The sequence below is a fragment of the Pyrgilauda ruficollis genome, unplaced genomic scaffold, assembly GCF_017590135.1.
Source record: "Pyrgilauda ruficollis isolate IOZ18807 unplaced genomic scaffold, ASM1759013v1 scaffold34, whole genome shotgun sequence".
Lineage (NCBI taxonomy): Eukaryota > Metazoa > Chordata > Aves > Passeriformes > Passeridae > Pyrgilauda > Pyrgilauda ruficollis.
In genome coordinates this window covers 1,880,473-1,896,690 of record NW_024524822.1, presented here as the reverse complement: position 1 = coordinate 1,896,690, position 16,218 = coordinate 1,880,473, and the positions used below count along the sequence as shown (strand labels likewise).

Below are 16,218 nucleotides of genomic sequence, written 5' to 3'. Positions count from 1 at the left end.
GGAGGAGCCTGGGGATGATGTTTGCCCTGCCCCAGCACCAGGTGAGTCCAGGCCTCAGCACAGCACAACAGCCATGGCAGGAAACATCCACAAGCCACGTTTCCTCCAGTCCCAGCAGCTCTTTCACCACCGTGGCCAGGCATGTTTGCAGAGCTGGCCAAAATTAAAGCAGCAAAGAGCTGCTACGGATCTCCCTCAGCTGTGAGAATGTTGTTTTCCTCTCCACACTCTGGAGAAGTTTCACTACTAAACAGTTAAAACACACGAGGCTAAATCGAGATGATTGAAATTCACAGGCAAGGAGTATTTGAGGTGACAGTATAAAGAAAGGATCGCTCTTTCACCCACCGGGTTTTCATTTGATGTGAATCTTAAGTTTTAATATACACAAAATGAGATTTTCCTGGCCTTTCTCTCAGTCGCTGAGAGGTGTAGAGGTAACTCATTTAAAGACAAATTCAAAAATCCCCAAACAAAAGCAACAAACCCCAGCTATACAGACAGAAGTTGCATTATCCACCGCATCAAAAGATTACTGTACTTCAAACCAAAGATGGCTTTAAAACAGTTGATGTGCTGCCCTTCCTTGCAGCACGAAATTACCAAGCTTTCATTAAAAGCCTAGAAATAGAAACGAAGATATTAACAAAGGCAGTGTCAATGATCCACCACAGTCAACATTCCCTTTCTGAGATAAAATAATGCCGCAGAACAGCGGCACAGCCGCAGCCTCCCCACTGCATCTCCACACCAGACATGTTTTCACTGCTGAGGTTAAATATACACTGAGAGCAGATGCTACCAGAGACGCTTTTCACATCTCATGGCCATCCTTGAAAGCACTAAACACTGTTTAGAAACAAAAAGGAGAAAGCAGAGCTCATCAGGGCACTGCAGATGCTTCAACAACCAACTTGAGTAAAACATCGATCGATCGTAGCAGCATCTCTGCCACGGGGGATGCCTGGGTGTCACTCAGTGAAACCTTACATTTCTGTCATCCAAAAGGAGCAAGAAGCTTCCAGGGCACAGCCATTGGCAGTGGGAGAGGTGCCTCCTGCCTGGGACCCCCCTGTGCCACCTTGGCAGGGGTGGGGTGCTGCACACCAGCAGCCACAGTCCTCTTTCCAGGCTGGCTGTGGAAGAGGTTTTGCTGATGGTGGAGGATGAGAACAGGCCCATGCCCCGAGAAGCTGTGCCCTTTCTTCAACCCAAGTGCCCTCCAGCAGCCTTCCCACCACAGCCAACACCCCCCTTTCCAAACATTCCCGCCAGGGCCCACAGGTTACAGGGTATTTTCACTCCACGGCTCTCCAGCCTCCCTTCTCTGACTGAAGGCTCTAACACCCCTGTCAGAAATCCCACATTTTGAGGAGGAAGGGAGCAGCACAAACACCTCCCTTCACAAAGGACACCAGGTTCCTCAGGGCTCTTGCTTAATGACACCATTAAGTCCAGCATTTTCACAGCTCCCTTGCAGGGGAAGCCCAAGTGGGAGGCAAAGGGAGGTTTTTCTTTTTATAGGCAGAACAATATTTAGCTCTGCAAAATACAGAGGGTTTTCCTTATTTCCTTTTTTCCATCAGGCTCCTCTTCTTGCAGACCCTCCAGCTGATCAAATCTGATGCTCTCTTTCAGCCTCCTCGGAAGCAATCCCAAAAGCTGAAGGGACTTTGGGTATGAGATGAGCATTTCTGCTGGAATCCTGATTGCTTCTGCACTGCTATAAACCATTCCCCAGCTCCACCACAAGCTATTCAAACATTCCTTCTGCTCTTCAACTGTTATATACAACATTTCTTAATCAGAATGTCCTAGGACACACTGGGTATCCATCCTCAGCACCCTCCCATGTCCACCTCCATGCTCAGGTAACAGCTTTGAAAGAACAGGCAGTCATTAATGCCTCTTTTGGAGTCAGAGCTTTCCCCATCTTTCAAAACCTGGTTTATGTCCCTAAACCTTTCAAGCCATCTCCCTTCCTCCCCCCTTTTCCCCAACAGAGTTGAAAACTGTTTTTACTTAATAGGAAACAATAAATGTTCCCTGAGATGCTGCATTGAGTAAATCATACATGCTAAAAAGGAAAAAAAAAAAGGAAAAGAAAAAATATCCTCTTGGACAGCAATTGAGATGTGAGCTCTCTGGGAGATGGTGCTTATGTTTTGATAAGAATATGCGTTGAATATTTCATTTACAGGGCAATCCTAGAACTTTATTTAGCAGCATATTGGCCAGACAGCTGTAATTTAGAACATACTGTATTCCTAACAGTTCCCAATTATAAATTCCTTCAGCTTTAACTTACAGTAACCACAGTTCCTTCTATTTTGGAGCTCTAAATCCACCATTTCTCCCCTTCATTCAGCTATGGCATATCAAGAGCTCCTACAGTACACACACAGCCTTGCTGGAGAAGGGTCCTAAATCCAGCATTCTCTACCCCCAGCACAGCGAGGAGGCTTCCAGCACACTCACTGCTCCACAGACCAATGATTTTTTGGTTTAATTGGGGACAGTGGCCCTATTTGTCAGTGCAAAGCCATCCTGCAGTGCCCTGCCAGCAGCAGGCTGGGAAAATGGCCGTGCACATTCCATCCTCCTCCTGCTGCAACAAGCGCTGGAGATCCTGCCAACAAGGCTCACGTGTTCAGCGTGGCCCTGTTCTTTGACCTCACACCTATTTTTTTTAAGGATTAAGGCACTGACATGAAAATAAGCAAGCTCTTCACTGGAGGAGAATCAGTGTTCCACGAAGCCTTTGTGTCTCTCCCCAGATGATGAGCTCCTGTGGAACAGCGCCTGTTGACGGCTCTCCCAGCCATCCTGCTGACTTTATCAAATTTCTGCAAGGAACAGAAGGAGCAGATGAACTCTGTAAAAACAAAGCTCCTGCCTCCATGCAAATATCCCTGGTTAAGAGGAGCGGAGAAATAGAGCGAGCATGATGTGTGTACGGAATTGGCTCCACAGACGCTGCTTCTCAGCAACTGCCATAAGGTGGCAGTGGGTCTTTAAGGCTACCTTACACCTTCCCACAGCACAATAGGAACGAGCACACCAGTGGGTTTCCAGCAGCTGAAACTGATTAAGTCAAATTTCCTCATCAAGGGAACCAGGCCTTACATGAAAACTTGGGGCTGAGATCACCTCCACTGCCAGAGTCACACAAGGAGAAAAAGCCACGGGGGTGAATTCTGCAAAGTCATAAAGGCAGCCCCCATCTGAGCCAAAGAAAATCAACCCCTTTTCCCTCTAGCTGTACAATCACAATGCTGTTTGTTTTACAGCAACGCTTCTCTTTGTGCATTCATCCAGCCATAAACAAGCCAGTGACCATTAAAGAGTAGTTCTTTAGGAGAAGTTCTGCCTGGCCAGCAAGCTGGGCTCCAGCAGGATTTTATGCAGGGAACATAAAAGCCAGCCCAGTAAGCAAGCTGGTCACCAGCTCAGCACTGGGCTGATGTAGCAAAACAGGCCCAGAAAGCACCGAGGAAGAGTTGGGTTCACAGGAAAGATGGAACCAGGCAATAAACAGGCAAATTAGTTTAGGTAATGAAGTGACTCATCATGCAGAATGCCCATCACCTGGGACACAGCAATAAAATCAAAGCTATGCCAGGCACCCCCTGAGCCGTGCTGTGAAAAGTGGCCAGAGGTGCCCTGAAGGAAGAGCTGATCTACCTTACAGCACAGAGCCTGTGATCACAGAGATTTCTGCTCAGAAAGTCAAACACAATAACTCTGTACCACCCAAGGATTCGCAGTGCTGACAAAGCAAACCCCGCGCCTTACCTGTACCTACAGCCAGGCCAGAACACAGGTGGGTCCCCCCACATGCGAGGGGACAGGTCAGAGAGAGCTGATGTCCCCCTGCTCCACACCAACCCAGAGCTCCCCTACACCTCCACTTGCACAAACATCCAGAGCCAATGTAAATGTTTTATTGGCACCTCACTACACAGCGTGCTTGTACAACAACTGGAGTCAATCGGCTCATGCAGCACATACCTGCTGGTGCTTACACATTCCTTGTAAAAAGCTGGCAACTACGGGTGAAATCCAAGAGCCCAAGCGAGCACAACTCACACTGCCTTCCCCCAAACCCACTCACCAACACATTAAAGCCCTGCAAGAAGCACAGAAAAATCTCTCAGCCGAAGGAATAAACGTGCATATTCCCTCCTCTCCATGCCACTTTGGAGGACCTGATGTGGCAAGGTTTGTTTGCCATCACTGGAATGCAAAATAAGTCTGAAAGAGGGGAGTTTGAGTTTAACATTCTTCCACCCTCCCACAATCCCAGACGGATCTGGGTTTGAACCGCCCAGAGCAGGTCTGAGCCCTGCCAGGCTCCCCATTAATAACAATTAGCGCCCGAGCCCACGATGAGACGCAATCACGTGCCTGCCAATATGAAGGCTCAGCCCTGGCCGCAGCCCCTGCCTGCTGTCACCTCATGTCACCACCCTGACATTGCACAGGTCCCTTCTCCACGCCAGCCAGCAAAGGTCAGGATTCCAAACCCCTCCCCGCGGATCCGCAGGAAGCGTTTGAAGCCATCTCGTGTCAGTGGTTTAACTGCGCTGCTTTTGAATCAATTCCAACAGTTTGCACTCCATCCGGTCTCCTGGCTGTCCCAGCCCAGGGGCACGGCAAGGAACCGATGGATTTGCCCTACCTCCATCCTGGCTGCGGGTCCCTGCAGGTCCTGACTCCAGGCCTATCCCTCCTCCAGCCACAAATCCATCTCACTCCATGGGTGCAGCCTCCACCCCGGAGCATGCTCAGTACGGGCTGATCTTCAGCCATTTCAGAGCTTTAATGAAATGTAAGCATAAGGAAGTGTCATTAGCAAAAAAAAAAAAAAAAAAAAAAAAAAAGAAAAAAAAGAAAAAAAAGCGGGAAAAAAAAAAGGTGCAGGGTTCATCCCAATCCGGCCAACCTTCCTCTTCCCATCCTCTTGTCAAGGAGGCAAAGCTCTCGCTGCAGGGATCGCAGGCATTTTTAGGCAGCAAGCATCTCGTTTTAGAACAAAAGCAAGGAAAATCCTGTCTCAGGCAAGCCTTGTGCAAAAGGAGCATTTCCCAGTGACATTCAAACCAGCCAATTTGTCACTCTGGGCCTTCCACAAATTCCAATATTTTCATGAAATACCATTAATATTATTTTTTCCCTCAACAGGCTTCAAGCGAGGCTTTTAGCTGGCAATGCAAATAGTGCTTCCCAGCCATCTTAAAGCCAAACCTACCCCAGCCTACCCTGAACTCCTTGAAGGTTATTTTAACTCCACTTGCAAGGAAGTTAAACAGCAGGATGAAAGAGAAGGAAAGAGACTGCAGTGTAACACACTTCATGCTACGTTCTCCTAAGGACCTGAATTTTAAGAGAGGTTTGTTTTTCACTTATCAGCCCTGAAATTTCTCCATCATTGCCTTGTCCCCTCAATGCAGTAGGATTGTTTCAATGAAGAATTAATAGAGGATTTTTTTTTAATCCTTCCCAGGTTTTCAAACAACAAAATATGAAAGACACACAATGTTGGAGCACACTTGGGGAATAAAGCCCTGCATGCTCTGAATGATATGCACACGGAGCTTGACTAGTCCTTAAAAACTCGCATTTCCCCACATATTCTTTGCATATCCCCTACAGATCCCTCCCAGCTTACTAAACAACTCCAGAAAGCAAAGACAGTTGGTAAAAGTAAAGCTTTGCCAGGGCAAAAATTGGTTATTCAATCCCAACAAAGTTGGAACATATATATCCTGTTCCTCTTGTTGGGCCCAGGCCAAAACCAACTCTGGATGTTGAAATCCGTGAATTGTGTGTGCTCTGCCGAGCGATGCTCGCTTCCCGTGGAACACGAGCACTATCTGCTGCAGAGCTGGAGTTGGAGGAAAATTCAAAAATAAAACAAGTGACTTTATCAACACAGCATTTCAGGAAACACCGGGGTGGCAGCTGAACACCAAACCAGCTTTTTTCCCCCGAACAAAACTTCCAAGGGAATCGCAACAACGCTACAGCCGCTCTGTACAACGCCACAAGCCAAGCTCAAGCCAAGATTTTCATCAGGCCCAGCACATCTGTGCCAGATGCACTACACAAACAACTCATGATGCTGCTCCCTCATCCCTTCTCTGATAAATTCAGCCCAGTCCTCAACACCAAGCCACAGCTTTTTAGCAAATTCTTTGGGCCCTCGGGAGCGCCAGGCAGCCTGGCACGCCAAGCGCTGGGGAGCTGCTTTTTACTAAAATATTTTTAGAGCAAAAACATTTGGTAAAGTGACCCAGGATAAACCACACTACTTCAGTGTGCTGAGCTCTGCTCAGACCTCTCCTCCTGCTGAACGATGTCACCAAAGGCCATTTGGCCCCAGGCTGTCCCTTCCCAGGACCTCTATCCGGGCCCAGATCAATTCCCTCCACGCCAACTGGGCAATCCCAGATACCGCCCAGTGCCTTCATTAAGCACAGATTGATAAACCCTGCCAACAAATTCTATTCCCATCCTTTCCCTTGCCTGGAAATTGGAGGTAGTTTAAAAATAATATTCAGACCATAAAATCCCGAGGCATGTCTGCTGAATCGAGCGGTGTTTGCATCTCGCACAGCTCAAGCATGTCAAATTTGTTTCCTTGGAAACAAAGACCAATTTGCAAGCATTGCTTTCTTCCCTTTTTTTTATTTTATGTAACGAAGACATCCATACCTGCAGCTCTTGCTGATACAAAGGAATTAAAGCAGATTCACCTACCAAAGTGTTCATAAGATAATTATTAATGTATTTCACTAATGAACCGTTGGTTTGCTGCACTAAGGGAAAACCAGAGTACATTACTATTTAAAAATCCCGTTTTCCCTCAATGGATGCACACTCGAGGCATAGCATTTATATTGTTTCCTCGGGGACAGGTAGAAAAAAACAGCAAAACCCAGAGTGATTTCCTTACCCTGGGCTAGGGATGGTGGGTCCAGTGAAGGAGGAATCTAAGAGGGAAATCCTGTCCTGCTCCTGCCACACCACTCCAAAGGACACACAGCCCAAACACACCTGCCTCCAACACAGGCTGAAGAGTCAACACAAGCTTCATAAAAAACAAAAGTGATAACATCTTGTAGATATGTTTTGGCAGTTTTAAGCCCAACTTTTCCCCAAGAGACGCAGTAGGGAAGTGGGAAGCCAGACCTTCTGTGCAGCCATAACTCTTCTCCCAGACCCACTCCCACCCCCCAGGGAAGGCAGTAAATCCTAAAGCAACGACACACAACCTCTCTGCGAGGGCATGAAACAGGAGGGAGGGCAAAAGTGTCAGAGCTGGGTTATCCACAGGCTCATTTACAAAGGGAGCCAGAGCCCCCAGCCCCCAGAGCCTCTGTCAGGAGCTCAGCACCTCTCACAAATCCGTCAGATAGGGCGAAAAACGGACATGTGAGAACAGCAAATAAAATTATGGCTCCTCAAACACGCCCTCCCCGAGGCCTGCTCAGCACAGAGGTCATTCCCAGCAGGCCTGGGCTGAGGCTGGGTTACAATCTCTATCTGAGAAGGTCACCTTCACATCCAAGGGAACAGAGCTCCAAACTTCTCCTGCTCCTGTTAGGATCACTGCATAGAAAAAGCCACGGGAGCTGCACAAACAGGAGGTGACAGGAGCAAGAAAACCCTCCTTCCTCCACACAAGGGACAAAGCTTCACCATTCCCTGTCCCTGGAGAGTCCCAGAGTTGTTACTGGAGCCAATGGCCAGCACTAAATCTGATATAATTGTGGATGGGTCACACTTCAGGCCTTGGACTCCAACATTCCAGGTATTCCAAAGGGGTTCCAAGCTTGGCAAGGCCACTTTCCTGAGAGAGCAGCCTTGCTGTCCTCTTCAACATGCCCACAGTAGGACCAATCACCTGGAGGGCAATCTGTAAACAAAAAGCACCCAAAAAAACCCCAAACCCTGCAAATGTCCAGCAGAACTCCCACAGGGTCTCACTCTCGAGCTTGAAAAATTAAATTTTTTTTCAGTACTTTGACTTGAGAGCTCTCAGCACCACCAGCTCAAGGTTCTAATCTTGCTGCTGTCAAGGAATCCTGGAAACAAATCCCCCAGACTACCAACAATGTGCACACTTTCCCAAGTACTGTAATTGCTAAATTTTATTCCAATCAATGCCACAGTCTGAAGGAGTTTTGGAGACTGTTGAATGAATTCTGGGGGAAGACCAGAAAAAGCCATCTAGTTCTTCCTGATCAAAAGCAGAGCAAATACTGAAAAAACATCTAAACATCACCAGGTAAAAAAGAACCTGATAGATACATGGTGATTTGCTTAGAGGAACTGTAACAATAATTAGGACTTTATAAAGCAATTTATAATAGTAGGCAAATGTATCCACTTTTGCAGATGGGAAAATCAAGGTTTGGAGAATTAACTGCCAAAAATTTCTGGAGCAGCCCTTCACAAATGTGTGGAGCAGAGGAACAAGGTACAGGAGAACTTGATGTGAAGTCATGCTCAGCTGCTGCTTTACTGAGTCACCTCAACTGAACAAGCTGGGCCAGCAAGGAATGTGTTTGGACAGCCCATAAGAGCTGAGTCAAATTTAAATTCCACTGAAGTCTGAGCACCTCAAGCTCCCTTCAATAAAATCCTCCATTATTTAAAAGCAACCAGAAAACCCCAAACCACATAATGTAGGTAACAAACACATCAGTATTTTTTCCCACTCTCTGATATTCCCTTAACCAACATATTTTTGGAGGGGAGGGGAAATATTTATGCAGAACAGTGACCATGCAATCACTAAGGAGCTCTTTATGCCCATTGCCAAGTTTGAAAGTGGGTGGATGCCATGTGGGTGAATCTGTGACACCAGGACACAGGCCAGACTCATAAAAGGAGTCAGACCCGTTGGAATCAACCAACAGGAGCAATAAATTCTGAGAAGTTCCTTAGAAATGTTTTGTGAGATAACTGGGCTGCAAGTCAAAGCCCCTGGGGCAAGGGCATGAGCTCCCTTATGGGGTTTTAATGCAGATGCATGAAACACCTGGCAAAGGCTTGGGTGAAAAGAAGGGATCAAACAAAAGGAAATGTGGAAACAGAGGGAGATGACACCACTTCCTATCGAATTTAACTACTGCAGGTGTGGGTGGGACAATGAGCTGATGGATGCTGAGAGCCCCAGGCGTGTCTGGAGACCTCTGAACTCAGGTTTGAATTTGGGGTGACATTCATGGGATTTGTTTTAATATCCAAAGCATTAAACCATCCTATTTGCTTGGGCTCCCAGAGCCACAACACTACAGCCTTGCTGTATTCTGGAGAACAGAGACAAGGACAGTCTGTGGAGCTCCAGGCTAAGACTGATGAGCTCATTGTGATGGTTCCCCACAGGAAAGCTCTGTAGAATAAGAAAATAAATTTTAAATCAAGAGTCACACACTTATTTTGGGTGGCCAGTTCAGGTCAAGTTTTTCAAATCTATTTTTTGAATTACAGAATATCCTGAGCTGGAGGGACCCACCAGGATCACCCAGCCCAGCCCCTGTCCCTGCCCAGACCCCCACCAAGCCCACCCTGGGCATCCCTGGCAGCGCTGTCCAAAGGCTCCTGGAGCTCTGGCAGCCTCGGGGCCGTGCCCATTCCCTGGGGAGCCTGGGCAGTGCCAGCACCCTCTGGGGGAAGAACCTTGCCCTGAGCTCCAGCCTGAGCCACTCCTGACACAGCTCCACACCATTCTTCTAGAAGAACATCTCCCCATGTACAGACATTACAGAAAGAGGCAAATGGTCAGTACTCTTTAAAATTAGGCAGTGGTTTCACAACAAAAATTAAACCACTATTTCAAAAATAACTCCCCTCCAATTCTCCCCCCTTCCCACCCCCCGCTATAAAACCCATTCATTTGCCTCACAAGGAGGCACAGAGCTTCATTTTGTTAACATTTTAAACCAAAGGACTCAAAATACAGGGAAACACTAGGAAGGAAAAAACCAAACAAACCACAAAATTCTGCAATAACAAGCAGCCCTCAGAGCTGTGAACCACAGACTGGGAAAGATGAACTTTGCAGAACGTCTGCCCAGCAGCCCCTCTCCTCCTCTGCCCACTCTTGGCCACAGGAACCAGAATCTGTTTGGAAAGCAAAGCAAGGGAAGCTAGGATTCTACCAGGGAGAAGTTCTGCACACTGAGAAAAAGACCATTTGCACTATTTCTGCTATACAAGGAACAGGAAAGGGCTGTACAGGACCCAGACTCTCCTTCCCAATGCTGATCTGCTAAATTCAAATGTGCATCAAAAGTATGATGGAAGTTTCTCCTCCACTCTCATAGAGCCACACCCCAGAGGAAAAACAAGCAGAAGTCATTGGTTTTGGTTTGGTGATAATAAATAAAATAAAATAAAATAAAATAAAATAAAATAAAATAAAATAAGCAATAAGTATAAAAAAATAAATCCTGAGAATTTCTCTTCTGCAACAGGAAGCCAAACGCCAGCTTTGATCACTCCTGAGCTCCAGTTAAACAAGCTCAATGACTGCTGGAGTCAGCTTCCCTTCCTCCAGCAGTTTTGTCAGACATTAACTTGGTAGCTGAAAGCTCTGGAGTTCCACATGAAACTTTTCAGTGGCTGGATCACAACCTCAGAGCCAGGCCCAGAGCTGCACCAAAGCAGCTTCAGTGATGACTCTGCTGCACTTGGGCAATGGAGCTGCAGCAGGGTTTTCATGTAAAAGCCAAGAAAAACCAGCCAGAACATGGCCCTCCAAAGAAGATCACCAGGATTCCCTGCCCATGAGCAGCTGAGGATACAGAGCCAGGCCCCAGGAGCAGAGGGGGGATCTTCATGGGCTCACCACAGCACATTCCCTGCAGCCACAGCCTGCAGGATGATCCTTCTCCAGGCTCTGAGAGTGGAGCCCAGAGCTGCTGCATCACCTGGCAAACACCACTCAGCTTTTAGTGCCTCCCTGGTGTGTTCAGCTCTCAGCACAGATCCCATGGGAGCCGTGGCTCTGGACTGGGAGAGCACTGCGAGCCACAGGCATGGACAGGGCTTGCTCAGGACACTCCAGAACAATCCCACCCGTGGGAAAGCTCCCAAATAGAAGTGCCCTCATTTAGGCTGAGTGATACACTGTTTCAAAGCAAAAATCCCTGAGGAAGTCAAATCCTTCATGATCTTTTCCCTCCATGCACCCTGCCCCTTTCTCCCACCTACAAGGCACAGGCAGCCCCTGTGGGACAGAGAGGGACCTTCCAGCCAGCCTGGGACAGCTGTCCTGTCCCCTCCTTCCTGGGTCAGGTCTGTCAGCAGGCACCTGGGATAAACACAAATGCTTCCAAGCCTTCAGCACAACATTCCCATCCTAGCAGCAGAATTGCTCTGTGGCATTTTTCCATTTTTCCTTTAAGGAAGGAGGAGGGAAAGCCCCACTCAGATCATGATAACAACATCAGCCAGGTGGATATAAAGGGAATATCAGATAGTGCAATGGTCGTGGCAGTATCTCTGATATTCCCCTTTCCTGACGTGTGGAAAACCTGCAAGGCTGGATATGTACAGATCAGTATTCTGTGACCTGCCTGGAGCACCAATATTTTTTTTTCCTAAGTCCTTTTTAGAAGGAACAGATTTAAGGATCAACTCTAAAGCACCCCAAGGTGCCTGTCATTTCAAACTGCATCTAACACTCTTTCTCTCCACAAACAAAAAAGCATGGCAGAAGGTCCTGTAAAGCCCTGCATATCCCTCTATGAATCTAAACGTGCCCCATTCCCAAGGGGAAGGAATAAATATCATAAATCAAAGTTTGGAGGCTGCATCCACTGCAATGCACAAGGAAAAAATCCACAAGTACGCACAAATCTTCCTGCAACAGCATCATCTGTACACACCAGCCTAAATAACTGCCAGGTGTTTGCACAGCAGGACTAACTCTGCAGGGAGGGAAGGAACCCACTCCAGTGATTCAAGGGATTCCTATCCATTTGTTTTTCCCAAGTTCTTACACCTCATTTCAATCCCAGTAATGCTGCCTTGCACTCAGCAGTTGACTTCACCTTCAGTCAGTCTGCTTGGGAAGAAGAAAGGTTGTTGCCATCATTTTGTTTTAAAGAGCTACTTCCCCGTAGATCCAGCTGTGCTGATTTGCACAGCTGCATGGCAACAAGATCCTTACACAATTAAGATCAACTCAGCCTGTATCTCATTCAAAAATTCATCAAATATTTTGTCATGTGTTTTTCTAGAGGTGAAAGCCAAATTCTGTGGGAAGAACCAAACTCCATCGAGCTCGGGCCTTCCAGACTTACCATGACACAAAATCTACCCAAGCACAATTCATTTATTTGTTGCCACATAACTGAGAATTAAATGAAGACTGTCTTCACTGCAAAAGCCACATCTGTGCTGAAAGGGCTACCTGAAGATGGGTTACTTGAAGGTTGAAATGATATTACTTTGATTTGCTAGGAAGGATCAAATTGGAAATTAACTTAATTGGCTCTCAAGGTCAAAGTAGCCTTTGTTTTGTCTGCACTGGGCCACAGCGCTGGAATAGCCACCTGTACACAACACTTTTGGCACTGGGGACAGTGCAAGACTGTGACAAAACCACAAAACAAGTGTGGGACACCAGCTTACACAGGTTCTTCATCCAGGCAGTTGTGCTCCATTTCCTCTCCTTCAACCATTCAGGGTTTGTGGGACACCTTCAAACGCAGGTTTCTCATCCTGGCAGAGCCCTGTTGTCTCCAGCCTCTCTGAGATGTACCCATGGAGAAAGGAAGGGTCAGTCCTTCCCACCCATCCACATTCAGGGCTCGGGGAACTCCCTTGGATCACTTTTTAGTCCTTGGCCTGGAGGACAATTAAAGGAAATCCCCTGCAGCCACTGCAGACACAACCAGCAGCATTTGCCTCCCAGCCCTTTGCCATCCCCACCTGTTTCCCACCTTCCCACCTCCATCCCCAAGTGCCTCCCTTGAACATTTTTGGGTAAGTTTTTCCTGTTTGCAGTTGTTCATTGCACTGATGTCCAGTCCCTCAGAGTTTCCTCTTGTGTTTCAAAACTCTTTTCCCATATTTTTAACTCCTGTATTTTCTCACACTTCTGTTTCTAACTTATTCTCTCCATCCCACTTCTTTCTCTCTAATTCTTTCATACTCTCCTGTTGGGGCAGGTTTAAAAACGAGGACCCTGCTGCTGCTTACCTGAAGGTACAGGCAGCAACAAGGCTTAAATGCCTCAACTTCAGACTTAAGATTTTTCTACAAGCTTGGCCTAACATGTCCTGCCCAGCTAATGATGCTTCCCTATTAAGCACATACTGCATCCTGTCAGGAAATTCAGTTTTGAAACAGTTGCCCCTATCCCACATGGAGAATGAACTGTTAAGCAAGTATTAGTGCAGCAAAACCAGGAACCAACTTAAAGACGAAGAGAAAGATCCCTTTGCAGCAAACAATAAAAATAACCTGGTGGGTAAAACGGGGTGACACTGACACCTCTCCTTGCTCCCCACAGCCCAATGAGTGCCCCAGCTGCCCCCCTTTAAAACCCCAGGCTTTACTGCTTCATCAAACCCCCCGAAGTTCAGAGAATCATTAAGGTCAGAAAAGCCCTCCAAGACCATCAAGTCCTAACATTCCTCCAGCCCTGTCAAGGCCACCACTAATCCACATCCCCAATTTTTTGGAGACACAAGTTTTTGAACCCTTCCAGGGCAGCCTGTTCCAATGCTTGGCAGCCCTGAAGAAGCATTTCCATGCAGAAATTCCTCCTGGTGCCCACCCTGAGCCTGCCCTGGCCCAGCCTGAGCCGTTCCCTCTCCTCCTGTCCCTGTTCCCTGGAGCACAGCCCGACCCCCCGGCTGTCCCCTCCTGTCAGGAGTTGTGCAGAGCCACAAGGTCCCCCCTGAGCCTCCTTTTCTCCAGGCTGAGCCCCTTTCCAGCTCTCTCAGCCCCTTCCCCAGCTCCGTTCCCTTCCCTGGACACGCTCCAGCCCCACAGTGTTGGTGGCTCCCTCCAACGGTGCATTCCACAAAACCCAGCCAAAGCTGGGATTGCTGCTGCTTCCCTCCCCACTCCGGAGCTCTGCCTGCCCTCCCCAGCGCTCCCATTTGCTTTTGCAGAAGACATTTTCAGCAATGACCCCATTCCACTGTGCCTCCTACTTTCTCTTGCTTTCTTCCATCATGAATCATTAACCATCCCCATTTATCATCAGATAGTTTATACATATATATAGCTTGACTTTTATATATATATGCATACATATATAACTTTACATATGCTTGAAATTAAAAGAATAAAGAAAATTGCACTTAACTTTAGGGTTTGGAGGTATTTAAAAAAAAAAAAAAAAAAAAAAAAAAAAAAAAAAAAAAAAAACTAAGCTGCAAAACTATCCCACAGAAAACTATGAACTTTATACTAAAAAGGGAAAGTCAAACCCAGTTGAATTTGGAGTCTACCAACCTCCTACCCTTTTGATGTCTGACAACAAAGAGGTGTGAATGCTATCAAATCACACACAGGTACAGGCAGAACCATCCTGCTCTGGGCTCGTTTTGATGCAGCACAAGCTGCCATGCAATTCAAAAAGCCCCAAAACCAGAGACTTTAGAAAACCTGCCCATACACCCCACTCCCCTCATTTTTCACTTTAAATGAGGGTTACAAAGCACCAGTGTGGAATTGCTTTGGCAATGTGTCAGATTGCAAATCAAACAGCTCCTCCTGCCCCATTAGAAACCCTCCCACAGGGATATTTTCTAGATCCCATGTATTATGAGCGTGTCCCAGGGCACAGGCAGAGTTTCATGGCTCTCTGTGCCACCCACTCCCACATTCCCAACTGCAAATTCCCTCCTTGGCAGGGCTGCATTACAGCAGGAAGAAGGACCTGCCTTATCATGGGGCAATTAACAACCTGGGGGGAAAATAAATAGGAAATTTTAAAAAATTAAATTATAATTAAATAAAAATAATTAAAATTTGACAATTAAAATTAGAAAATTAATTAAATTATAATTAATTTTTAAAATAAATAATAAATAAAATAAACAGGAAATAAATCCTCAGCAAGCCAAAGTGTCCTTGCAATTCATGGCCTTCCCTCCTGCCACAGCACTTTTAGGGCAGAGAGGCTCCATCCTGTCAGAGCCACCAGCACAGGGACAAACTAACCAGGAGCCAGGCAAGTTCAGAGGTGTTTTGTCCCAGAAAATCTTCAGGAAACCCCAACAGAGCAAAGCATCAGTCGGAAAGACCTCTTAGGACAAGTGTGAGGTGAGAAATCCCTGTGCCAGGCTGGGTTTTTACATTCCCAGCAAGGATTTTGGAGGCCTACAGGGCTGTATCCACCAGCTCCACAGCATGGAAGGGGGTGAGGAGGATGCTCAAAGGGAGCAGCATCCTCCTGGCACAACACAAACCCATCCCTGCCATGGTGGGATGGAGGAGCCAGGATGCTCACAGACCTGGCAGGGGCAGGGAAGCAGCTTGAGAAGAGCAGGGGCAGTTTTTAAGCACTCTTGATCATTCCTTGGAATAAAATATAAAAAAAAAATTGTTCATGGAGCGATTAAAATGTGCAAACATTTTGCTTGGTGTTCCGACTGCCACATTTAATATTTCAAACAACATCCAGGCCAATATTGTTGCTTAATTTAACATAACTGGATCCTGAATGCATTTCTAACAGATTAAACCACAGAAATATCCACATGTTTTAATGAGGATTTGGCACTACTCAGAGCCAAACACATTTTAGCAATATTTTTGGACTACAAATTCTTTCATAAGAAAAGAAAGCCCACTGGTAATGGAGCTGCATTCCCTACATTTCAAGCCTCTTTGGATTTATGTAAATTGAAAAACTGAAATATTTAGTGCCATTATAATTCAAGCAACATCTGGACAATTTTCTTTGCCTCGTAAAAGATTTCAGTCAGCTTTGCAGAGGCTCAGGCCATGTTGCTCAGCAGAATGGCTCCTTTTACATTTGCACGCTTCACTTCCATTCTGCAGTTTCTATGCCAACAAGCATTTGTAACTCTTTAAACAGCACATTTGGAACTGGGGGGAGATGGAAGATTGGAAATGTGATAAAGATTTGTTTGTTTTGGGGGGGTTTTGTTGATGGTGTTTCCCTAAACCTAAATCTTTTTTTTTTTTTTTTTTTTTTTTTTTTTAGCCCTGGAAACC

At 46.6% G+C, this 16,218-nt stretch overlaps 1 protein-coding gene across 6 annotated transcripts in view; it reads right to left on the bottom strand.

The window, feature by feature from the left end:
* Positions 1-16,218, bottom strand: part of EHMT1 (euchromatic histone lysine methyltransferase 1) — a 121,832-nt gene that overhangs the window by 76,452 nt on the left and 29,162 nt on the right. Inside the window, exon 1 of one of the 6 annotated variants that reach the window (XM_041474947.1) lies at positions 12,652-12,867. The exons of 4 other annotated variants lie outside the window; for them this stretch is intronic. Coding sequence is in view for 1 of the 2 variants with exons in the window: in XM_041474940.1 (XP_041330874.1) it covers positions 4,682-4,687 (6 nt within the window). In the remaining variant the exon portion in view is untranslated. Of the gene's footprint in view, positions 1-4,681; positions 4,728-12,651; positions 12,868-16,218 lie in introns of those variants that run through there. One more of the 6 variants, XM_041474940.1, reaches the window with a different exon arrangement.